Raw genomic sequence first — 24,912 nt, forward strand, 5'->3', positions numbered from 1 at the left:
TTCATTGTACTAAATCTGTTCCTAAATATGGAATAGCTGATAAAAGATTAGTAATTACAGTAGCACCTCAAAAAGATATTTGACCTCAAGGTAAAACATATCCTAAAAATCCTGTTGCTATTACTATAAATAAGATAATTACTCCAATTATTCATGTTGGAACAAATAAATAAGAGTTATAGTAAATTCCTCGACCTACATGAATAAATAAACAAGCAAAAAAAAAAGAAGCTCCATTAGCATGGCAAATTCGTAAAAATCAACCATTATTTACATCTCGATAAATATGATTTACTCTATTAAAAGCAGTTTCAATATCTGCTGTATAATGTATTGCTAAAAATAATCCTGTTAAAATTTGAATAATTAAACATAATCCCAGTAATGATCCAAAATTTCATCAGGCTGAAATATTAGAAGGAGCAGGTAAATCTACTAAAGCATTGTTAGCTATTTTTAATAAAGGGTGAGTTTTTCGTAATGATTTAGTCATTAATTTATTGGTCGTAATGGGCCATAATTTTTTTTTTGTAATTTTTACTGTTACTAATAAAGTTAAAAATAAATAATTAATCAATAATAAAGTAATTAAATTAGTTGGAAAATTATATATTTTATTTAATGAAATCGTGTCTTCTATTAAAAAATTATTTATTAAAGATAATTTAATTATTTCATTATTATTAATGAAAGGTTCAATAATTAATTTATCAAAAAATAAATAAAATATTAAGAATAATATAATTATGAAAATGCTAATAAATGTTAATTTTATTGATAAAGAAAACATTTCATTAGATGAAAGGGATGTTACATAAATAAATAAAACTAATATTCCTCCTATAAAAATTAAAAATAGCACGTATGAAAATCAAAAAGTTTTTATAAGTATTCCTGTTAATAAAGAAGTTAAAAATGTTTGAATTAATAATATTAGACCTATAGCAAGGGGATGTTTTATTTGTATAAAAATAAAACTAATAATAAAACTGATTAATATAATTAATATTATAATATCAAGAAATAGTTTATAATAAAATATTAACTTTGGGAGTTAATGAAAAGGAAGAATCTTTTTTCTTGAAGTTTTAAAAAAATAATTTTTATTTTTAGTTTACAAGACTAATGTTTTTTTTAAACTATTAAAACTAATGATAAATTTATATATATATTATTTAATAATTATTATATTTATTTTTGGGTGTATTGTTTTTATTTCTAGACGAAAACATCTTCTTTGTACATTATTAAGATTAGAATTTATAGTATTAATATTATTTATATTATTATTTTTATATTTAAATTTTATAAATTATGAGAGTTATTTTAGTATATTTTTTTTAACTTTTTGTGTATGTGAAGGGGTATTAGGGTTGTCTATTTTAGTATCAATAATTCGGACTCATGGTAATGATTATTTTCAAAGTTTTTCTATTTTACAATGTTAAAATTTATTTTTATACTTATATTTATATTTTTTTTACTTTTTAAAAAAAATATTTATTGAATGGTTCAGAATTTAATTTTTTTAGCAACAAGTTTATTTATAATTAAAATTAGATCCTTATATTATTTTTGTAATATTTCTTATTATTTTGGTTTAGATATAATTTCTTATGGTTTAATTTTATTAAGATTTTGAATTTGTGGTTTAATTTTAATAGCTAGAGAAGGAGTAATTCGTTATAATAATTATATTAATTTATTTTTATTTATAATTATTTTTTTATTATTGTTGCGACGCCGCACAAAGTAAGTTTTCTGGGCCGGTCTAAAATTGAACCAGTCTAGCCGCAACATAACTACAGCATGACAGTTCTCGCGCGCTAGTAGTGGTAGGTGAAATGAGGGACATGAGATGCGTGATATGGTAGGGGAAAGCAATAACAATAACAGAATTTCGCCATCGTTAAGAGTAGCCAAGAAAGCAGTTCTGCAAGTGTTTTGGTAATTCACACAAAATTAGTTTAATTAACTTGTGGGTGTTCGAGTAGAAGTTTAGAGTGCGGTGTGAATTAATAGAAAATCCGTAAGTTACAACCTGAAAAGAAAGGTAAATGGTTAGCTGAACGATTTCAAATACTTACCTGCATATTTCCCCGTAGCTGAGCAAATACCGGTACCGGGTAGTCCTGAAACAGGGAAAGCTACCAAAGAAACATATCGTGCCAGTGGAGTGTAATGTAAGTAGACACAAAAAGAAGGAATTGGTCTAGATTCGAATAGTAATCATGAACATTTGTGTCCCAAAAATAGCACCCGCGCAAAAGCTACCGATTTAGGGTAACTGCACCCGTATTAAACCACCCTTGATTTGAAAGTTTAAAAATAAGTCGTGGCAGAGGAAACCACTTAATTGTAAGTGATTAGTAATTAAGTTTGTGTTGTTAATTGTGCTAATTGATTTTTTTGTTAATAAATTTCACAGTTTAAGCGTTGCTTCAAAAAACCTGAGCTGCTATAAAAATCTGGTTTCCCTCTCGGGAACAGGTAAAAAAAGACTTTTCTTACATACATTCCGTGATATTTTTGCTACTGTTTATTAAGCTCAAATATTACAAAGAGATAGTAGCTTTTATGTATTTGATGCAATTGCATTTTCATGTATAACTAACTTGTGTAACCAAATATGATCATAAAAAATCTGTTGACAAACGGCTGAGAAATGTATTATGATACATTTTATCAAAAATCTCTCAAAAGCGTAAATTTCATTACTCCTTAGTACTCGTGGAAAGATATCTCGGAAACAAAATGTCCAAACGGCATGCAATTTAATAGCATACTACTTGGATGCTGTAGCTTTCATTTGATGCTGAGAGAACTCAAATCGATTGACACACGGCTGATTCATTTATTATGAAGCATTTTGTCAAAGACCTCTTAAAAAGTTAAGTTGTATTACTCCAAAGTACTCCCCGAAAGATATCTCGCTTACAAAATGTCCAATCGGAATGAAATTCAAAAGCGTTCTTCTAGGGTGCAGTAGCTTTCGTTTCGGGCCTTAAGAACCCAAATCGGTTGATAGATGGCTGAGAAATTTATGGTGATACACTTTGTCAAAAATATCTAAAATAATTAAGTTGTACTACTCCCTAGCACTCTTTGAAAGATATCGCGGTAACCGAACGTCCAATCAAAAAAAAAATTCAATAGCATTCTACTAGGATGTAGTAGCTTTCGTTTGGGGCCTTAAGAACCCAAATCGGTTGATAGACGGCTGAGAAATTTATGGTGATACACTTTGTCAAAAATATCTAAAATAATTAAGTTGTACTACTCCCTAGCACTCTTTGAAAGATATCTCGGTAACCGAACGTCCAATCAAAAAAAAAATTCAATAGCGTTCTACTAGGATGTAGTAGCTTTCGTTTGGGGCCTTAAGAACCCAAATCGGTTGATAGACGGCTGAGAAATTTATGGTGATACACTTTGTCAAAAATATCTAAAATAATTAAGTTGTACTACTCCCTAGCACTCTTTGAAAGATATCGCGGTAACCGAACGTCCAATCAATAGCGTTCTACTAGGATGTAGTAGCTTTCATTTGCTTCCAAGAGAACTCAAATCGGTCAACAGACGGCTGAGAACCGTGAGTGACATTTTTTTGTAACATACATACACACACACATACACACACATACACACACACACGCACATACAGACATTTGCTCAATTCGTCGAGCTGAGTTGATTGGTATATGTGACTCGGCCCTGCGGGCCTCGGATCGAAAGTCGGTTTTCCAAGCGGTATTTATACCCTTCTTATGGGTGTAAGAAGGGTAAAAAAAGACTTTTCTTACATACATTCCGTGATATTTTTGCTACTGTTTATTAAGCTCAAATATTACAAAGAGATAGTAGCTTTTATGTATTTGATGCAATTGATTTTCATGTATAACTAACTTGTGTAACCAAATATGATCATAAAAAATCTGTTGACAAACGGCTGAGAAATGTATTATGATACATTTTATCAAAAATCTCTCAAAAGCGTAAATTTCATTACTCCTTAGTACTCGTGGAAAGATATCTCGGAAACAAAATGTCCAAACGGCATGCAATTTAATAGCATACTACTTGGATGCTGTAGCTTTCATTTGATGCTGAGAGAACTCAAATCGATTGACACACGGCTGATTCATTTATTATGAAGCATTTTGTCAAAGACCTCTTAAAAAGTTAAGTTGTATTACTCCAAAGTACTCCCCGAAAGATATCTCGGTTACAAAATGTCCAATCGGAATGAAATTCAAAAGCGTTCTTCTAGGGTGCAGTAGCTTTCGTTTTGGGCCTTAAGAACCCGAATCGGTTGATAGACGGCTGAGAAATTTATGGTGATACACTTTGTCAAAAATATCTAAAATAATTAAGTTGTACTACTCCCTAGCACTCTTTGAAAGATATCGCGGTAACCGAACGTCCAATCAAAAAAAAATCAATAGCGTTCTACTAGGATGTAGTAGCTTTCGTTTGGGGCCTTAAGAACCCAAATCGGTTGATAGACGGCTGAGAAATTTATGGTGATACAGTTTGTCAAAAATATCTAAAATAATTAAGTTGTACTACTCCCTAGCACTCTTTGAAAGATATCTCGGTAACCGAACGTCCAATCAAAAAAAAAAAATCAATAGCGTTCTACTAGGATGTAGTAGCTTTCGTTTGGGGCCTTAAGAACCCAAATCGGTTGATAGACGGCTGAGAAATTTATGGTGATACACTTTGTCAAAAATATCTAAAATAATTAAGTTGTACTACTCCCTAGCACTCTTTGAAAGATATCTCGGTAATCGAACGTCCAATCAAAAAAAAATCAATAGCGTTCTACTAGGATGTAGTAGCTTTCGTTTGGGGCCTTAAGAACCCAAATCGGTTGATAGACGGCTGAGAAATTTATGGTGATACACTTTGTCAAAAATATCTAAAATAATTAAGTTGTACTACTCCCTAGCACTCTTTGAAAGATATCTCGGTAACCGAACGTCCAATCAAAATAAAATTCAATAGCGTTCTACTAGGATGTAGTAGCTTTCATTTGCTTCCAAGAGAACTCAAATCGGTCAACAGACGGCTGAGAACCGTGAGTGACATTTTTTTGTAACATACATACACACACACATACACACACACATACACACACACGCACATACAGACATTTGCTCAATTCGTCGAGCTGAGTTGATTGGTATATGTGACTCGGCCCTGCGGGCCTCGGATCGAAAGTCGGTTTTCCAAGCGGTATTTATACCCTTCTTATGGGTGTAAGAAGGGTAAAAAAGGAACGAAAAAACTCGTAAATATATCTCGAAAATTGTTTGGGTGGTGGAGATGGCCTAACCGAAAATGAACATTGACTGAGCTTACTCGGCTCAGGCATCTAGCGAATGAACACAAAATAGGGTGAGACGGAGCTCAGTAGAACATTTCTATAACTTTCGTACGTCGTTGCCTAAATTAAAATTTAAGAAGGACTATTTAATGCTGGGTAGTGAAAAAATGATAAAAATATCAAGAAAAGTGTTATTTAACTGTTTTTCACAGCTATGATAACAAAATTAAAAAATTCCAATCCGATTCAATGCAAGTGAAAGATCTTGCTGCGGCCCCAATCTCCCGTAAATTAGCTTTTGTCGCTTTTGTCATTTTGAAACGTCAGTCACTCAAATTCATCGTCATCGCGGAGTGCATCAGTGAAAGAGTGCAAGAGCAAGTCCAGTTATTTTTCACAAAAATTTAATAAAATTTGTTGATTTAGGAACAGTTTTCGTTACTTCAACGTGTTAAATAAGTGCGGTTCTGCGATCTTCGCGTGATTCCCCCACCATGGACATTGCCGACGAAGAAGGGGCGGACATTCCGCGAACCCTACAGCAGCTTTGCCGTCTCTGTTTGGGTGATGAATCTCTCGAGGATATTTTCGCCCAGGACGATCTCCACGAATGGATTTCGGATTTCCTGTCGATAATGGTAAGATGATGCAAGCGCTTAAGTACCTTATCATTGAGTCAACATTTTTCAGGTGTGCATGGATGACAAAATCACCAAATCGATCTGCTTCTGCTGCCGGACACGGTTGACCGAGTTCCGGAACTTCCAGCTGCAGTGCGTGGAAGTGCAAGACGTACTGCAGGGGGAAATGACGGCGATTCTCAACGAAAAGGCGTTGGAGCTGATTGCCACTGAACCGGAAAACGATGCACCTCAGTTGGGTACGGAGAACCTTACGGTGGACTGGGAACAAGTGCCTGCTGCTGCCACCGCCAATCATGCCGAGTTGCTTCCGCCGGAAGGTGAACTTCCGGAAAATCAGCCAGAATGGGAGGCATCTGCGGGCGATTCCGTTGTCCAGCAGGAATCCGAATGGGGAGCTGACACGTCTTCAATTGCGGTTCCAAATGTCCCGGAAGCGTGGACTGATGCAGAAGACGTGGCTAGAAATCCACCAGTGGGGAGTGCAGCTCCAGCAAATGTCCACAACACAAGAGCTTCCAATATGCCGCCAGGTCCAAAAATAGCCATTCAGATTCTGCAGAAACCGATCAAATATCAGTGCGATATGTGTGACAAAGTATGGCAAACCAAGAAGCAACTGTCGAATCACCGGTCGAACCACACCAAGCGATATCCGTGTTCCTTGTGTAACAAGGCATTTCATAGACCGTAAGTATCTAAAAATGTTCAAAATATGTAGCTCCATCGGCGCAATTTAACGGTGTCATCGATTTTTTCAGCGTACGTTTGAAGCAACATATGGAAACACACAGGAAAAGAAATGAGCTTCCAGCCGAAACTGAAGCAGCCGATGCTCCTATTGAAATCGTCGATTCACCGGATGTAAATGATTCAGAGTATGAAGTGCTGGAAATCGACGAAGACATCGTTACGGAACCAATAGCAGCAGACTTAGAAACTGCGATAGTTCCAAATGTGATCGTTGCAGCGATTAAAGTAGAAGAACTCATGATTGAAGATGTGGAAATGGACCATGAACCTGTTCTCGAAGTAGACGACCAGTCTGGCGCCGAAACAGCTGAAAATTCGACAGAAGACACCGAAAGTGCCCCAGTAAAGAAAAAAGAACCGAAAACTACGTCCAATCCGAAAGGCGTCGAATGCAATCTGTGCGGGAAAAAGTTCCAGAATAAGAAGCAGTACCACGGTCACAAGTGGTTCGTCCACAGCCCGAAGAGTCACATTTGCTCCGTTTGTGGCAAGGGTTACATCTCACCGTATGAAAAATATATAGTTGTTCGAGATATTTTCCAGAATTTCACTGAATTTCTCGATAATTTCAGCGGCCGTCTGGCAGTACATCAGCGGTGCCACAGAAGGCAGCAAAACCGACGATCTCGTTTCGTGCTTCCCGTTTCGACGGCGACGGAACCGAAGGAAGTGATTGTGCTCCCGGAAACCGATTCGTTTGCCGAGGCAGAAGACAATGAGGAGGACAAATTCGAATGTAATATTTGCCACAAAAGGTACGCTACCGCGAGACGGCTACAGACCCACAAGCGAATCACCCACACCTCGAAACAGTACACGTGCCCTATTTGTGGCAGAGTTTTCCATATTCGGTAAGCATGAGAGGTCTTTCACGTTTCTTGTGACATCCTTGTCGAAGTTATTGGCCTAATAGAATCCTTTAATCAATTTACAACTATTATCCAATTTCAGGGAAAGTATGATAAAGCACATGTTGATCCACAAGGAGACTCTGTTAACCATTTACCAACGGCCCGAGAGAGAAGAAGTTTTCGACGAACCGGTTCATGGACCCAGGGTCCATGTGTGTAACATATGTAAAGCGTCGTTTGTTCAAATGTAAGCATTCTGTAAGAAACTCATCTCGACACCATATTACTATAACTTTGTATGTTTTCGCAGGCGTGACATGGAAACTCATAGAGCAACACACACCAAGGAAGAGGAAGTTAAATACAGCCTCGAAAGAGAACGTTGCAAATCCAAGATGGTGACCGTGACACAAGGCAGCAAGAGCTTCGAAATGTTCCAGTGTATGCAGTGTCACAAGTTGGTCCATACCAGGAGGCAGCTGTTCGACCACCGGAAGAGGGTCCACAAGCCGAGGAAATACACCTGCCCGATTTGCGGTAAACCTTTCGTTACACGGTAAGCGTAGATTCCGCAATCTAGAAAAAAGTCACAATGACCTCTTTTTTTTTTGTCATTCCAGCCAAGATTTGTACATGCACATCAAGAGCCACGACAATACGGCTCGGTACAAAAATGAGACCCTCCGCAACGAGGACGGTCAGTTTGCTTGCGACATCTGCCACCGGGTGTTGGGATCGAAGTTTACGCTGGCATCGCATATCAAAATGGTGCACGGCACCAGGAGATACATCTGCTCGTACGATCACTGCAAGAAGAAGTTCACGACAAGGTAAGGCGCTTATAGTTTAGGCATGTGTGGGGGACGATCATAAAATATGATAAATACTGGAATTTGAAAGCTTTTCTATAATCACAAGTTTCGATCCTATTAACGCGTGATTGCTTACGTTTTTTTTTTCTGGAATTTCTCCATTGATCTATTTTTCCGGTTTCCTTAAAAAATTGTTCCTGAGATTCCTTTTTCATTGATTCCACCCAGGAATTCCTTCATGTATATTTTTCGGGATTCCTCCCAGGATTTCTTTATCTTTCTATTGATTCATTTATTGGTTCTTCCAGGATTTTCCCCGTGTTACCTTCAGTTACCTACATTTCTCTGGGATTCCTCACGGGAATCGTTCACGGATTATTCCAGGATTCTTCCAGTGTTTTCTCCCGGGATTCCTTTAGAGATTTCCTCCGAGCTTCTTGCAGGATTTTTTTTTCGGGGATTTTTTCTTTGTTTCCTTTCGGGATTTCTTAATTGATTTTACCCAGATGCTCTTTAGAGGTTCCTCTCGAGATTTATTCAAGGATTAATTCAACGATTCGCTGCTCGGGATTCCTTTCGGTAAATATTCTTTGAGGTATTATTTTCGAGATTCATTGATTCGATTAGGAATTCCTTCGAGGAAATCTCCTGGATCTTTCAGGGATTCCTTCAGAGTTTTTTTTTAATCTTAATTGCTTAACGCTTAACCTAATTTACAGCTCTATTGTTCACTTGGGCACTACGTGAGCGATCACAATAGACAGCTGCAGTTAACCCTCTAATACCCAACCCCGCCTTTAGACGGGGTATAGTTTGAGTATTTTTGTAACTTTTGTTTCGAGGGAAATCAAAATTTTTATATTTTTGGCTGATATTTAGGACTGTTTTGTATATCTCAAAATGTTTTTTGGTGTATTTTAAGACGTATTTACATTTTTCAAAAATCATTGAAAAATTGATGTTTTGATCACCTTTTAGAAGTCATTGTTTATTTTGTATTGAATCGCTACAATTAACATATTTTAAATTTTTCCCAAACCCTTCTATCCTTGTTTAATAGTTTAAGGGGATCGAATACACTCTAAAATTATTTTCCTTAAAATAACACGGAAAATAAAATTTTATATGAAAAAAAATAAAAATAAAAATATTTCAACAATAATCATAAAATCTCAAAATGTTTTCATCCCAAAAAATCCGTACCCCAAATAGGCTTCCAGGAAAAATATAAAAGTGTGGGGATGTTCAAAAATAAAAATTAGAAAAATCAAAAACTGAAATTCACGAAATCGAGAATTAAAAAGAATCATCTTCCAAAACAAGTTTAAATCGATTTTAGATGACGAAAAATGATATTTAGATCAAAATCAAAAATTTGGGTATTAGAGGGTTAAACTCTCTATAGCGCCTTAATTTATTAGGTATATTATAATTCTGCTGTGCATAACTATATCTAACTGGTATGTGCTGCTTTCACTTTCTTCTCTGTCTACGGTAGAAGGACGAGCTTGGTGGTCTAATGGCTATCGCTTCTGATTCATAAGCAGAAGCTCCTGGGTTCAATCCCTGGCTCGTCCCCTTCCTCCTACTTTGTATCTTTCTATCTACTCTCTCTCTCTTTCCTACATATACATCTCATGTATATTCGTATGTTCGTAGCGATCGCTAGAACCAGGAACGATTAAAAAACCCGATTTAATCCACCAATGGTGAACAGAACCCTTCTTACACTTATAAAAAATATTGTTGTATTATTCGTATTTAACAAATTTATTTTGATTGATTGACCAAAAGTTCTAGAAAATATTGTGGATTTGGCATCTAGTGGTTTGGTTTCCAAAATAGCATCATGGATCATGGACTAAACTACCAGAAATGCCAGACACCTTCTAGAATCTTGTGTGAAATTTTTAAAAAATAGCTTACATATTCTGGAATATTGTATCTTTTGTTAACTGCCAAAAGATCTTGAATCGATTAACAAATGGATAAGAAAATCAGCGAGATATACTTTGTCTAATATCTCTTAATCAGTCGATTAAATTAGCTCCGAAGTACTTGGTATTCATGGTTATGGTGCAAAAAGGACAAAAATGATATATCTACTAAGTTAATCAGTTTTGGCATTAGCTAGTTATTTTCGCTGTCCGGTTCTTGCATTTTTCCCACAATATATAAATTCAAAGCTTTCATTTAACATATTGTTATTTTTCATAAAATTCCTGTGTATTTGTAATTTGTTATTTATAATTTTATTGAAAACAACAATACACTTTGTCAGCATTATTTATTGAAAAATAATTTTCCATAGACTGGTCAAAAACTAATGCAAGATAACAAGTGAGTGAACAGATTAATAAAAAAGAATTTATTGAAATACTCTTCGTAAAATATCTCAGTAATCAAATGTCGAATCGAAATAAAATTTCAGGGCCTTATACAAGGATTTTGTAGCTTTCATTTGGTGCTTAGAGAACCCAAATCGGTTGACACACAGCTGAGATATTTATTATGGTATCCTTGGTCTAAAATCTCTCAAAAAGTTAACCTTACTCCCAAGTACTCTTTGAAAGATATCTCGGTAACCAAATGTCCAATCCTAATGAAATTGTATAGGGTTCTACTAGAATGTTGTAGCTTTCATTTGATGCCAGGATAACCGAAATCGGTTGACAGACGGCCAGAATATTTATTATGATACACTTGGTCAAAAATTTCAAAAGGTATAGTTGTTTAAATCCTAAGTACTCTTCGAAAGATATCTCGGTAACCAAACGTCCAATCGAAAAAAAAAATCAATAGCGTTCTACTAGGATGTAGTAGCTTTCATTTGCTTCCAAGAGAACTCAAATCGGTTGACAGACGGCTGAGAAACGTGCGTGACTTTTTTTTGTAACGCACATACATACACACACACACACACACACACACACACATACAGACATTTGCTCAGTTTGTCGAGCTGGGTTCATTGGTATATGAGACTCGGCCCTCCGGGCCTCGGATCGAAAGTCGGTTTTTCGAGCGATATGTATACCCTTCTTATGGGTGTAAGAAGGGTAAAAACAGCGTCAATCTATCATATAACGTCTACAAGTTAATGCAACCAAGCGAACTGTGCCGCTTCACAGTAATCTTCACACAATCTATCACTTTTACGGCTGGCATCCATGGACCAATGCATGAACCCCGTGCCAAAAATAAAAACATTTCCCATCAACACACCGACATTCGCATGAGCTTGTGCACGTGCAGAGAACTCTACGGCCTGTTGACAACAAGCAATTACAATCATCGCTTCCCTCCCCTTCCCCACATTGACCTGCAACCTGACGCTGCAGGCGCCATTATAGCCTAAAAATACAAGGCACACACTTAAGATGCCTGCCAGTCCCAAGCAGCTATCTCATTGGTTCCTTGTGTGAGTGTAGCTGATCTGGAGTAGCAACTGCGGGCGGTCAATCAAGTTTAAAAAGTTTTAAGTTTTGAAGTTGAAGTGGTTCTCGAAGTGCAGATTCTTAGATTTCTTTAGACTCACTAGCATCACCTAGCGGATAAACCTAGAATCAATTAGTTCACTATCGGATAGTTCTTGATGTCCTGATCAATTTTGCCTAAAACGAACTTCTATGTGGTCTGATTCTAGAGATACAGCAGTTTAGAATTTCTAAAACTTACTAGCGCAACTTAGCGGATTACCAAGAATCAACTAGTTCACTATCCACTTATTCGCGAGCGGTAATAGCGGCGGCGGGCGTATCCAACCGGTTCGGATTTTGACGTTTCTTGGGAGAAAGTCAAAACAGTTTCATTATCCTCCTCAACACTTCATCCACCGTTTGGTGGCGCCAACCTGTTGCGATCCCCAAGAAAAGCCAAAAATCGAATCGATTATTTGTGCCCGCCGCCGCCATTACCACTCGCGGATAAGTGGATTAGACAGCTCTTGAAGTTCTGATCAACTTTGTCAAAGACGTAACTCTTCTATGTGGTCCGATTCTCGAGGTACAGCATAGGTTTTTTAGACTCACTAGCATCACCTAGCGGTTAAACCTAGTATCAACTAGTTTACTATCGGATAGCTCTTGATGTCCTGATCAAATTTGCCGAAGACTAAATTCTTTTATGTGGTCTATGTCTTCTCAAGATACAGCAGTTTAGAATTTCGAAAACACAGTAGCGCTACCTAGCGGATAACCCTGGAATCAACTACCACGATATCTATCGAATAGTTCTTGATGTCTTGAACAACTCTGTTCAAGACGAAATTCTTCTAAGTGATCTGATTCTCGAGATACAGCAGTTTAGATTTTCTGAAACACACTAGCATTATCTATCGGAAGAACCTAGCATCAACAAGTTCACTATCGCATAACGTTTGATGTCCTGATCAACTTTGCCGGAGGCTCCGCACTTAACCCTTTGGATACAGAATTTTCACCTTTCTGGATGCATCCTAGCTGGTCTAGAACACGTTCGTGGTGGTCGATTTTCTTGGCTGGGCACATACACTACCCGTCATAAGTACGGACTCACAAAAAGTATTGCAACAATATTGCATCACTCTGACTCACCTCGATATCTCCAAAACCTGAGGACTTACAAAGATTCTGTCTTCAGGAAAGTTATTCAGAAGATCAAAAGCAACAACTTTTCTGAAGGCGGCATTAATGTAGGTGTTCTGGTTTTAGAGATATCGAGGTGAGTCAGGGTGATGCAATATTGTTGCAATACTTTTTGTGAGTCCGTACTTATGACGGGTAGTGTATGACCCATCCGTCCCCAAAAAAGGTTAACCCAAGAATGGTTTCAATTCAACTTATGCTAGGTACACTACGCATTGCAAAACTACGCAATAGCTGTTAACACAAAGTCTATCAAAGCAAAAAGGTTTAAGATCACAAAAGTCGCCTACTGGAGCAATTATGTATGATCTCCTCAACAACTTTGCTGAAGGCACTAGTCCTCCAACATGCCTCATTTCTCTACGCACGGTAATGCTCTATAGGTCTAAATCTACTATTATCTAAAGAGATCGCTGGGCGTTAATGGGTTAAGATTCTTTCAAGAATTCCTCAAGGATATTTCTATACAACTTCCTGGGATTCTTCCATTGATTCCACCCATCAATTTCTCCCGGAATTTCTTCAGGAATATTTGCCGGTATTTTATACGGATTTTTTTTTTCAGGATTCCTTTATGATTCTCTCCGGGACTTCTTCCGGCATTCGTTCAAGGATTTTTTTTTGGATTTTTCCCGGATTTCTTAATGATTCCGTCCGAGTTGTCTAGAGACTTCATCAGAGATTACCCGTAGGATTTTGTAATTGATTCCTCCTGGGGTTTCTGCATTTATCAGAAAGCCGACTATAGAGGCACATTATCCTTCATTTTGGGACATTTATGCCATCGCCATAATAAAAGCCTATTTCATCGTCTACCTGAGGGACAGGGAAGAAAATAAGGATACGGATGGGGATATGGACAAGTAGGGAAATATGAAAAGAGCCTACAGCAATGGGTTAAGACAGCGCCCTGAAAAGGGCACTGTAATAACCACTCTTTCCTACAACCGAGTACTCGGAAACGCAGTTGCGCAAAAATTGGACAGTTACATATCAAATGATGTGAAGTTCCATAATCGGATTCACAGCTATCACATACAAATAAAACAGCTTGCTGAATATTCGCCATGATAACAAACTCTACCTAGAGTTGACCGAAGCAAATGCTTCAATAGCAGCTTTGCTATCTGAACAGAAGTATGTTACTGTGTCCATTACGTGTTGCTGAAGTGCGGATTGCAGTAATACCGTTGTAGCCTTAGCTCACAAGAGTAGACACCAGCACCAGCTCGAGAAGCCATCAGTGTAACATACGATGCGGTCTGAAGTAGTTCTCTCCAGATAATCGGATGTTCACTCTTCCCGGGAAGCGATTTTCATGGAGAGATGGAGAAGATGGGAAATTACAGGCAATTGTAAGATCACTTGGAGCAATGACAGCTTGGTCCCAATTCACCAAAACTGGAAACAACAGGTGTGTATTGATCTGCGATTAACAGGAGTTTCCTCTAGTAGACCGAGTACCGATAGGTGATACGTGCAAGAAAGTGCTTCTTGTTTAAAATTAATGTGTAGTGGGGAAAAGTCAAAGAGACCTTCGAGCGCTGCCGTGGGAGTTGAAGAGCACGCTCCGGACATCGCCATTAAGCACATCCTTTGGAGATGGCCTAATTTGGATTAGATCGTTCTCACTTCGCTCTTTTGCCTCCACACAAGACATCTTGCAAGACATCTGGAACAACAGTTGTGTATATCCATTTGATAAACTTGGATTTTAAACCCCAAGTTGTACCAAACGTTCGCCGGCATTGCCCGAAGGCCATACAAGCTGCTACGATTTTCCATAAAAGCTGTAACAAGACTCCCCCTTGGGGGCATCCACAAACACTCAATTTCCTTATCGCTGCTTGATGCAATGTCGAGAAAACACCCAAACAAGATTGCTTTTCAGCGAATGCCTTCTCGATATCGTAAACAACTTGGTGTAAAAGAGTCACAGTGGACTTTCCAGATTGGTAAGCATGTTGGTTCACATGAAGAGGCACATTGGCCAGATGAACATCACGGATGTGATGATCGACAATGTGTTCTAAGCATTTCAGAAAAAAGAGGTCAAACTGATAGGTATGAAGCTCTTTGCTTCTTCATACGACGCACGACCCACTTTCGGAATAAACTTTACAGTAATATCCCGCCAGGATTAGGGAATATACTATACCCTGCAGCAAAACTGCAAACAAGTAGTTTTTTCAAAACATAAATAATCAAATCCCTTCTGAAGCAAGATAAGATGAATCCCATCTACCCCTGGAGATTTGAAGAAGCAAAGCTATTTATTGCCCATTCAATCGATTCTAAAGTTATGATACTCCGAGCCGAAGCCAGAGAGTCATAAATACAAGAAAAGACATAAGGTTTATCTGAAGATGTAATATCCACACATCCGGGGAAGTGTGTACCGCGAATAAGCATTTCACAACTTCCTCATCAAAGGAAGTGAAATCGCCATTTGGCAAACGAAGCTCGTTTGCTCTAAAACTCTTCGATTTCGCAAGAATTTTGTTCAACCGATTGCCTTCACTCAAAAACTGGAAACTTTCGTACAAAGGTTTTTCCAGCCGGATCGTTCAGCATACCGGAGAGCTTTCTTGTAGGCCTTGCGAGTCGATCTGAAAGCCTCCGAACCAACCGAACGTCGTCTGTTCCAACACTTTCTACATTGTTTCCTGAGCTTCTCCAAATCAGAGTTCCACCCTGGAGTTCCTCTTGTGGTCTTCACAGACCGTGGAGGGCAAGCTTCTTCAAAAGCTTCCATGATGAAGGTCGTTGTAGCATCACGACATCATCTAAATCGCTTGGAGTGTCAACGGATGGTGAGTATCCATGAAATTTTGGCCGCAACCAAATCAGTAAAGATATCCCAGTTGGTTGACCGGAGATTACTGAAACGCAAAGTTTGCGAAGTAACATTTAAGTGTTCAAATAAGGTGTAGCGATGGTCAGATAAAGATTCTTCATCTGACACATGCCAATTGGTCAGTACTTGACTAATTATACTAGACCAAAGCGTTATCTCTAACACTTCCTCTCTGGCAGATACCATGAAGGTTGGGTGGTTACCTATGTTAATTAGTCCAAGATCTGTACTACTTAAGTACTCCATCTAACTGGAACCTCTCAATGTCTAAGCTGCCCCAGATGATATGGTGAACATTAGCATCAGTGCCAACAATTAGCAGTATGCTATGACTTTTTTGAAAGCATCCGTAAGGGATGGTTCATCATACGGTAAATAAAGTGAACAATAGACGTATTTCCTGTTGAGGTTTCCAATAGATACATCAATTGTGACACCATTCACTTAACTTGGAATACCGTGTTCGGTAAATTTTTGACGAAAATAGAACAGCTGAATACAGCTATACTGCATTGTTTACCTTTGCACCCGGTTTTGACAATTGGTTTACCAAGCCTCAGTAAAATCGATTACCGAAGCTACTGAAATAGTTCTGCTGTTCTATTTTTGTCAAAAACGTTCTGAACAGGCAATTCAGGATTGAGTGTGCACATACATATCTGGTGGTTAATTCAGAGACGACTGTAACAACAATTGCGTTGTTGACAAGCACATAGGCTCGAGGCATGACACGTGAATTTGCCATTTCATTTTCACTGAAAATAGCAAATACCGGGATCACAAGGTTTCCTAGATATAAATTCCCTTTACGAAGGTACACACTTAATTTGGAATGCCGTGTTCGGTAAATTTTTGACGAAAATAGAACAGCCGTAGCTATATAGCTAAATTTCATTGTTTACCTTTTGCACCAGGTTTTGACAGTTGGTGTACTGAGCTTCAGTAAAATCGATTACCGAAGCTACCGAAATAGTTCTGCTGTTCTATTTTCGTCAAAAAAGTGCTGAACAGGCAATTCAGCATTGAGTGTGTAAGGTTCTTGGACTAAGGCCACTTGGGCAGTACCATCACAGACAAACAGACATACTACTCAAATCTAAATCATCGCACGATTTAACTGGTAATTTTGAAAATAACGTGTGGTTCGGACTGTGCTCGCATGTACCATGGTGGCGCTGCTGTGCCTACATCACCTCCCAATTTCGGAGAGAAATGAACGCGTCGCCGATCATTGTTTACATAAAATGACTCAATCATGAACCTTCATTCATGTTTTATGAATGGCTGACGCCACGGGGGAGTCGTCACCTGCAAAATTGTTACATCGAGCCGAGGGAAACAACACCTGCAAATGAATGCTTCGGATTGAGCATTATAGAGGGTGCTAGTGAGATGCCAAACATTGTTTTTAAAGCAATTTTCTTCTAAGTAATATGTCTGTTTGTCTGTGGTACCATTTTGCAAAAGTCTGAAAAGATTGATCGTTGGTGTTCCTTTATGCTGAAGATTGATCTGAGCTATCCTAACCGTAGCCACCATCAAAACTAGGCAGGATTAAACTCGTAACAATCACAGCACAACAAAGAACAGCAGCAATAAATCCAGATCGGTATCGATTGAAAAACGCCAAAGGCGAGGATGCACAGAATACACTGTGCAAATCGCATTATGCGAAGCCATATAGGAAGGTGAAAATTGAAAATACTCTACAACCTGTGCATAATCCGGCCCTTATTCAGCCGAGAATTTGAGACTAGAGAAGGGCAACTGATCGTCTCGGAGAAACACAAGGTCCACTGCGCCATTGCTCCGGTTAGCGCAGTAAGGGCGTGATACAGTAGAGGACGCCCTGATATTTCGCAGGCTCCACTTGTGCCACATTACACCATGAATTAAACGTCACCTGTTTAGTGAAATCTTAACACAAGAAGAGAGGGTCCTGTAGTGTTATTCTTAGACAATTGAGGCAACCGCTACCGACACTGCATAGCTATCTAGGCTGATCGAGACAAGAAGTTATCATTGATAATCAACTTCCAAACGAGCTCAAAAAAATCTAGCGTTCCACCTCTATTTTATGATCGTGTCGAAACTTATTGCTTAATATTTTTGTACTAATCATTATCTTCAATCTTCCCTACAGTTACGATATGAGGAAGCACTACATGATCCACAGCAACAATAGAAAGATGCATCAATGCCACATATGCGCCGGACGGTTCATCACGAAAACCAAACTGGTGGAACATCTCCAGTGGCACGAACGGAAAGTGAAAATGCGCGAAGCCCTAGCCGACTCGCAGGCTCAGGAAGTTCACGAAGTGCAAGATGATACAAATGATGCCACCGTTGTTGTCACCGTGATTGACGTGGATGCCAACAATATTGACAAACTGCCCAGCAGCGAGGACAAGGTGGAAGATTTTCTTCAAACGAACTCGGAATGGATGAAGGAAGCAAGCAGCAGGAAAACGGCGGTCATGGAAGTACGTTACGGCACGGTGCAGGACGCGGAAGGCCGATTGAAGAGGGGCTGCGTAACAATTCCGACGCAGAATTGTCCGGTTTGCGAGCAGCCGATTCAGGTGTCGCTCATGGAAGGCCATTTGAATAGACACGCAGGTTAGAATCATGTTGAACTCGATCAAAAATGGGATATCTTCTTTTTTTTTCAAAATTTTTAACCTGGAGTCTTTTTTTGGTATAGTCAATGAGAATGGTTGTGCATAGAACATCTCCTTTGTACCCTCCCCTTTAAATAGAAATTTGGCTACGCATTATAAATCTCCCATCTCTCTTCCCCCAGGTGTTCGACCGTACAAGTGCGAAAAGGGCTGCGAGGATGCGTACTACTACTGCCGGTTGCTGTTGAAGAATCACTACACCCGTATCCACGGCAATATGCCATCGCAATGCAACATTTGCCACAAGGTGTACCCATCCCGGCTGCGAATGAGATCTCATCAGAGGGAAGTTCACGAAAAGATTCACGTCTGTATGAACTGTCCGCAGATTTTCGATTCACTGTAAGGGAGCAGGTTTTGTCTAGGTAAAATTTCGTTGCCATTCTAAATTCTCCCCTTCTGATTACAGCGAGAGTCTCAAAAAGCACATCGAAACTGCCAACCACACGAAGCGGTATGCGTGTACGAAATGCAGCAGCTCTTTTGATCGGCAACATCAGTTCAATAAGCACATGAGGATGCATGGTGAAGACGTAGGTGAATCGTCATCATCGATGGACGTCCAGGATTCAATCGAGGTAGAAGAGGTAAAGATTGAATCGCGGGTCGAAGACGAGGGGCGAAAGCCAACCAGATCGAGAAAACGATAAAGGTATGTTATACTGTGCGAAAGTTGGAATGATCAGACTTACGGTAAAAAAATGAATTCTTACAAATAGGTATATATTTACAGTAATTACTACATACACATACGGAATGAAACAAATACTACCGGGTTTTTATGTAAATGGCCAAGTTTGAAGACTCCACTCAGTAAATATGAATTTTTGAATGATTCTGTTGGCGAATTAATCATATCCAAATACAGCCAAGATTCCTTACAGAGGGAATCCGCACTAAAGGAATCCGTCAAGAACGAATCCGTTGTATACTGCCCCTTTTGGCATGTCAGTCCCATGTTGTTTCTAATGCGAATCATATTTTTGTCTCTCACGAGCCCATTTAAAATAAATTTGATGTTTTTCTCGCCTCATTTCACAGCTCAATGTGCCACGAAAAGTTTATGCACCACATGAAAACACTTTTTGGAAAACATTCGGAATTATAGTGCAAAACGTAGGCACTTTGAAAAACAACATGGGACTGACATGCGAAGAGGGGCAGTATAGGAATCTTCACTGTATTACCCAACTCCCTGAAGAAAGCGTTAGTTCTTGAAGCCACCGCTTTTGGTGGGGCGCCACGGGCTTGTTTACGAAATTTCAGTCTGCTGGCCAATTTGATACGTGCGGAAGCGAACTTTGTCGTGCGAAGATAAATTTGCGATCGAAAAACTATCATTTCCACATATTGTTCATGAGCATGAGCATGAGCATGAGATGACCGTACAATTCGTAGTTGCTACTCCGTTACTGACCAGAACAGTCAACATTGCACAGGGAACCAAATGGATGGGGCCTGGGTGTAGCTTTCCATCCTCAATGTGCAATTTTGAAGGTTCAAAACTTTATATTGTCAGTACCGGCGCCGGCCACGTCCTTACGGTCATCGGGGAAGGGAAGGAATGTTGGTGTGGCATCCGTTGCTACTAGAGACCGTGTGTACCTCCGCATCCCCACGGTTGTCACAGGAAGGAAGTTTGTTACAAAGGAAGGGAAGGGATAGAAAGTTACATAGATCTGGATTCACATTGGTAAATGATGTGAGCTATGCAACCCTTGATATGGTTTAGTCTTCCGCCAGCCGGCTGTCGGAAGAATACAATAATTTTATTGTATGTTTGTGTATTAAATTTAATTGTATACCGGGTATGAATATTTTTTAAACCACGCTTATGTCGGATCCACTCGTAATAACGCACGTTTTAAGCTTATCGTTTCTCAGTCAGAAAATAAACTGTATGCAACTCCGTTTAGTGTTACTGCCAATGCTGAAAAACCAAAACCCGCGCCGTAGCTTTACGAGTAAACTGGACAACTAAACAACTAGACGTGTGCGCCGAAGCAATTTTCACCGGCGGCGGCGTTTATAGTAATTTGAGGCAGCGGCGGCGGTGACGCCGGCGCCACGCCGTTCGTCCTATTCGGCGGCGGCGGCGGCGGCGGCGTAATCGGCGTGACCTTATTTTTTAAGTGAAGTCCTAAAAAACGTTAATGCAGAATAATTTGCTTCCTGAACTTAGAGCGAAACTGGAAGCATTTCCTCACTTTTTGGTTTTTGATTTTTTATTAAATAACGAATAATTTTCGAAATCGGTTTTCGTGCATATGTAGAGTATGGATCAAGGTATCTTCTGAATTTTTTTTTGTGGTGGAAAATGTTTTCGTTTTTGCAGAAACCATTTTTGAACAAAACTTCACAAAAAAATGGTTTTTGCAAAAATGGAAAACATTTTCAACCTCAAAAAAAATCAGAAGATACCTTGATCCATACTCTACATGTGCACGAAAACCGATTTTGAAAGTTTTGCTTCGTTATTTAACCCTCGAGCGATCGCGCTGTTGTATTTTGTACAACACGTTGAAAAAATCTCGCTTTTTGTACTCAGCATTAGTGTGGTGCTGCCGCAGGTAGTCAACCGCGCGAGTTACGGAAGGTTAATAAAAAATCAAAAACCGAAAAAGTGAGAAAATGCTTCCAGTTTCGCCTTAAGTACAATTTTCATCTATTTTGTGTGAAAGGTGTAAAGTATGTAAATCAGAGATATCAATAAAAACTATCCTTGCAAGAATTATGCTATAAATTATAGAGAAAATCCCCGAGGACGTTTACCAGGAAATTTAAAAAGGATTCCTCGCGATAGAAATTCACAACGTCGCACGCCTTTTCTTAGGATATTTTATTCTAAAAAAAACATTTTAAACCAGTGTCATGGTTCAAGTTTTGTGAGGTTTTTTTTTCAGGAATTCCTCGAAGGATTCCTTCATGCGTTTCTGCAGGAATTCCTCCAGAAAATGTTCAATAGATTCTTCTAGTAGTTCCTCCAGGAGGCTTCCTGGAAGATCCTCAGATATTCCTCCACGAGTGGGATCGCAAACTTCTCTAGAGATTTATAGAAACCTTCCTTCGTTGCTTCTTTCAGATTTTTTTTTTCCGGCGTCCCTAAAAAATCCCTCCAAAGATTCTTTCAGGAGTTCCTTTAGAAATCACTTCAGGAATTATTTCTTGACATTTTTCCAGGAATACATATCTCAAGAATATCTCTTCTTGGAATTACTGCACAGCATTCTCCAGTTTTCCAGAATATTTCTTTTTGTTATTCATTTATGAATACTTCACAAGTTCTTCTAGGCAAATTGTATAAGGGAGTTTTATCCACTAATACCATGCAGACATTGTGCAAGATATTCTTTCAAGAATCCAGAAGTATGTCCAGGAGTTCTTCCAGGGTTTGTTCTAAATCATTCATTAGGGGATTCATTCATTTTTTTTTATTACCTTTGTCCGCAACTTCTGCACGAATTCCCGATGAATTGTTTTCAAGGATTCCTTCAGAAACTTCTTAATGATTTTATTCAGAAATTCATCAAGGATGTTCTTTAAAAATGCCTTCAGCGACAAGGTTGCGACCATTCATTTGCTATTATCTCAGTTCAGAAGCATGCTATCGAAAAACAATGTATGGATGAATTTAACCTTGTAGTTTTGCCGAATATCATTGGGGTCGCAAACGTATACCAAAGTCGTGAGCGAGCTGTGAAAGCAACTCTCCACGCGGTGAATGTAAATTTAATTCACGCTGTGGAAAGTTGCCTTCACAGCTCGCTCACGACTTTGGAATGCGTGTGCGACCCCAATGATATTCGGCAAACTTTCAGATAAAACTACAAGGTTAAGTTCATCCATACATTGTTTTTCGATAGCATGCTTCTGAACTGAGATAATAGCAAATGAATGTAAATCTTTGCAAATGAATGGTTGCAACCTTGTTCAGCGATTTTCTCAGAAACTAATCCAGGATTTTTTTTCCAAAAATTTCTCATGAAATTCTTCTTGAAATTCCTCCAAATCCATTTCAGTAGTTTTTGTGGTGAATCTCAGGAATTCCCCTAAGGAAATTTCCAGGAGCTCCCCCAACGATTGTTCCTGAAATTGTTTCAATAAAATTAAATCTCATCAGGAAATTTTTGAACATTTCTTTAGAAATTCTTTCAGATAGCCTTCCAAGAATAACTGTAATTTTATGAACTAGTTCTGTGAATATATGTGGAGTAATATCTCAAAGAATTCCTGGAAGAATCTCCAAAAGAACCCCAGGAAATATTTCTGAAAGAACCGCAGGAGGCATTCCAAAGAAAAACCTTCTAGGCATTTCTTCGGTAACCCCTGACGATATTTGGAAGAAAGTCATGGAAAATATTTAAGGTAATCTCTTACTGATACTAATGGTGAACACCTTAAACTACTGAAGGAGTCTTAAGTGATATTTCAGATGAAATTTTTTAGTAGGCATTAGATGAAATCCATAGAGGAATTTCTGAAAAAAATGCTTGGAGGAATTTTCGAATAAATTGTAAATAAATTGTTTATCTAATTCCTGAAGATTATGTGAAAGAATCAGGTGTGACGCAAATTTATTGCATAGAACGTAAGCAATATAATGACGTAAATTTAAAGGTCTTAAGACTTATTAATACGTCATGATTGTAAAATTGAATTCAATGTGACGTAAACAATTTGTGAATCGTGCATCATCACATTTCATATGACGAAAAATTCAATTAAATGTGAAAGAAAATTACGTCACACACCTCTAAAAATATTTCTGAAAGAACATTTGAATATTTTTTTAAGAATTCTTGTGGAAATTTTTGAAAGATCGCTGGACTATTTTCTAAAAATAAAACCCTGTTAGAATGTCAGGAATCTCTGAAAAAATCCCCAGAGAAATTTCTTAAATAATCCATGAGTTTCTCAAGCATGTTATTTTTTTTTTGAAGAATTTTTGATAGGAATTTATGATAATTGCGTGGAATATATGCCTTGAAAAATGTCATTCGTAAATTGCCATAAAAATCTTCCAAGAGATAAATAAAGAATATGTAGGAGGATGTGTTTGTGAACCAAATTAGATGACCGCTAAGATTTTTTTTTTTGATAATTAGTTATGGATTACAAAAGCGACTTGCTAAGTACTTAAAATTGAACAAGTGAGGATCTTCAAAGTGTTGCTGTAAAAAAAAAACTTAAGTAAATCAAATAAAAATGGTACAAAAGATATACCCACTAGAAGAATTCCAGAAATATACATCTAATATGCAGAAGAACAAAAAATAGAAATTGTTTAAAAAATGCTATCAGGTTTAAATAGGTGGTTCGTAAAGTGTTAACGAGAAAAAATCATTGTCGTTTTCTCACCGGCGTGGGAAATTTGGGTCGGCGGCGTGGAAAAATATGAACAGCGGCGCGCCGGGTCAATTTAACTGGCGGCGGCGGCGTGGAAAAATCATCGGCGACGGCGGCGCGGCGCGGCGGCGCACACGTCTATAAACAACTAGAATCGTTGCTTTTGAGTTTTATCTATGTTCTTGTATTACTTTTTTTCGCGTTCCCGTGTTAATAAGATTGGGGATAATAAAACCGTTGTACATATTTATTATCCGCGAATGTTCGCAACGCGTAATATAAGTTGAAGGTGTGATGAACAGAAATACATTATCGTAGGGTATCGCGCTACTTGGGCGGTGGTTTTCTTCGTCTGTTATTTTCGTCTGTCTTCCACTGTAACTCGGTCAATTTTGAACCGATTGACTTGAAATTTTGTACACGGGTAGATACCTATCTCATCGCATTCCAAGAATTGTGTCAATTGGTTCAAGATTGACTGAGATATACTGGAAAACAGACGAATATAGAAGCCACCGCCCAAGTAGCGCGATTCCCTAAATGTTCGAAAAAGATATTGAAATTATGGAACTCGGCACGAATAAATCGACGCGGAAAACGTGGTCTACTTGTCACTGTATCGTACGGTAATCTTGACCTTTCTAAAGAAAGAGATACTTCGCCGTTTTGATCGCTGATTGCCTGCTTGTAAATCTGAAATAGAAAAAAGTATTAAATTGTGATACGTTCTCCACTGTTATATTTTTGTAAATTGTTATTTATATATAGTTTAAATTTACCTCCATCCCTCTGAAACAAATAGTATATTAGCAATGAAAAATAAATAGAATAAAATAAATAAATAAATAAATAAATAAATAGTGTAAAAAGTACACCAAATCTTGATCCTGGAATGTTCCTGCATTTAAATAAACCAGGCTGGAAAATAGCAAGATCAAAACTTGAAATGGTAGATCTTACACCGTAACGCACCATTCCAAGGTGATCTACCCACGTTACGGGTACTATCATTTC

General features: G+C 38.3%; 2 protein-coding genes and 1 pseudogene across 3 annotated transcripts in view; 1 reads left to right on the plus strand and 2 right to left on the minus strand.

The window, feature by feature from the left end:
* LOC109622949 (hypermethylated in cancer 2 protein-like) overlaps positions 1–24,912 on the minus strand; it is a 301,534-nt gene that overhangs the window by 168,691 nt on the left and 107,931 nt on the right. The gene's annotated exons all lie outside the window — the stretch shown is intronic.
* On the minus strand, positions 43–1,245 carry LOC134288513 (NADH-ubiquinone oxidoreductase chain 6-like; annotated as a pseudogene). The gene is made up of 2 exons (XR_009997988.1): positions 1,231–1,245; positions 43–1,045 (listed from the first exon to the last, which is right to left on the minus strand). The product of XR_009997988.1 is annotated as an NADH-ubiquinone oxidoreductase chain 6-like (transcript).
* On the plus strand, positions 5,670–19,320 carry LOC115265549 (zinc finger protein Xfin). The gene is made up of 10 exons (XM_029871136.2): positions 5,670–5,967; positions 6,020–6,660; positions 6,732–7,229; positions 7,296–7,574; positions 7,675–7,821; positions 7,885–8,130; positions 8,195–8,404; positions 18,012–18,490; positions 18,675–18,894; positions 18,962–19,320. Exons 1-10 carry the CDS (start codon positions 5,824–5,826, stop codon positions 19,200–19,202), a joined length of 3,105 nt encoding a protein of 1,034 aa, XP_029726996.1. The 5' UTR covers positions 5,670–5,823; the 3' UTR covers positions 19,203–19,320.

This window comes from Aedes albopictus, chromosome 2 (genome assembly GCF_035046485.1).
Source record: "Aedes albopictus strain Foshan chromosome 2, AalbF5, whole genome shotgun sequence".
NCBI classification, from domain to species: domain Eukaryota; kingdom Metazoa; phylum Arthropoda; class Insecta; order Diptera; family Culicidae; genus Aedes; species Aedes albopictus.

Bases quoted from the DNA above. Each gene is read 5' to 3' on its own strand.
- LOC115265549 (XM_029871136.2), top strand. From the start codon at position 5,824: ATGGACATTGCCGACGAAGAAGGGGCGGACATTCCGCGAACCCTACAG. The intron at 7,822-7,884 runs GTAAGCATTCTG...ATGTTTTCGCAG, and splicing joins AAAGCGTCGTTTGTTCAAAT to GCGTGACATGGAAACTCATA. The intron at 18,895-18,961 runs GTAAGGGAGCAG...TTCTGATTACAG, and splicing joins CCGCAGATTTTCGATTCACT to CGAGAGTCTCAAAAAGCACA.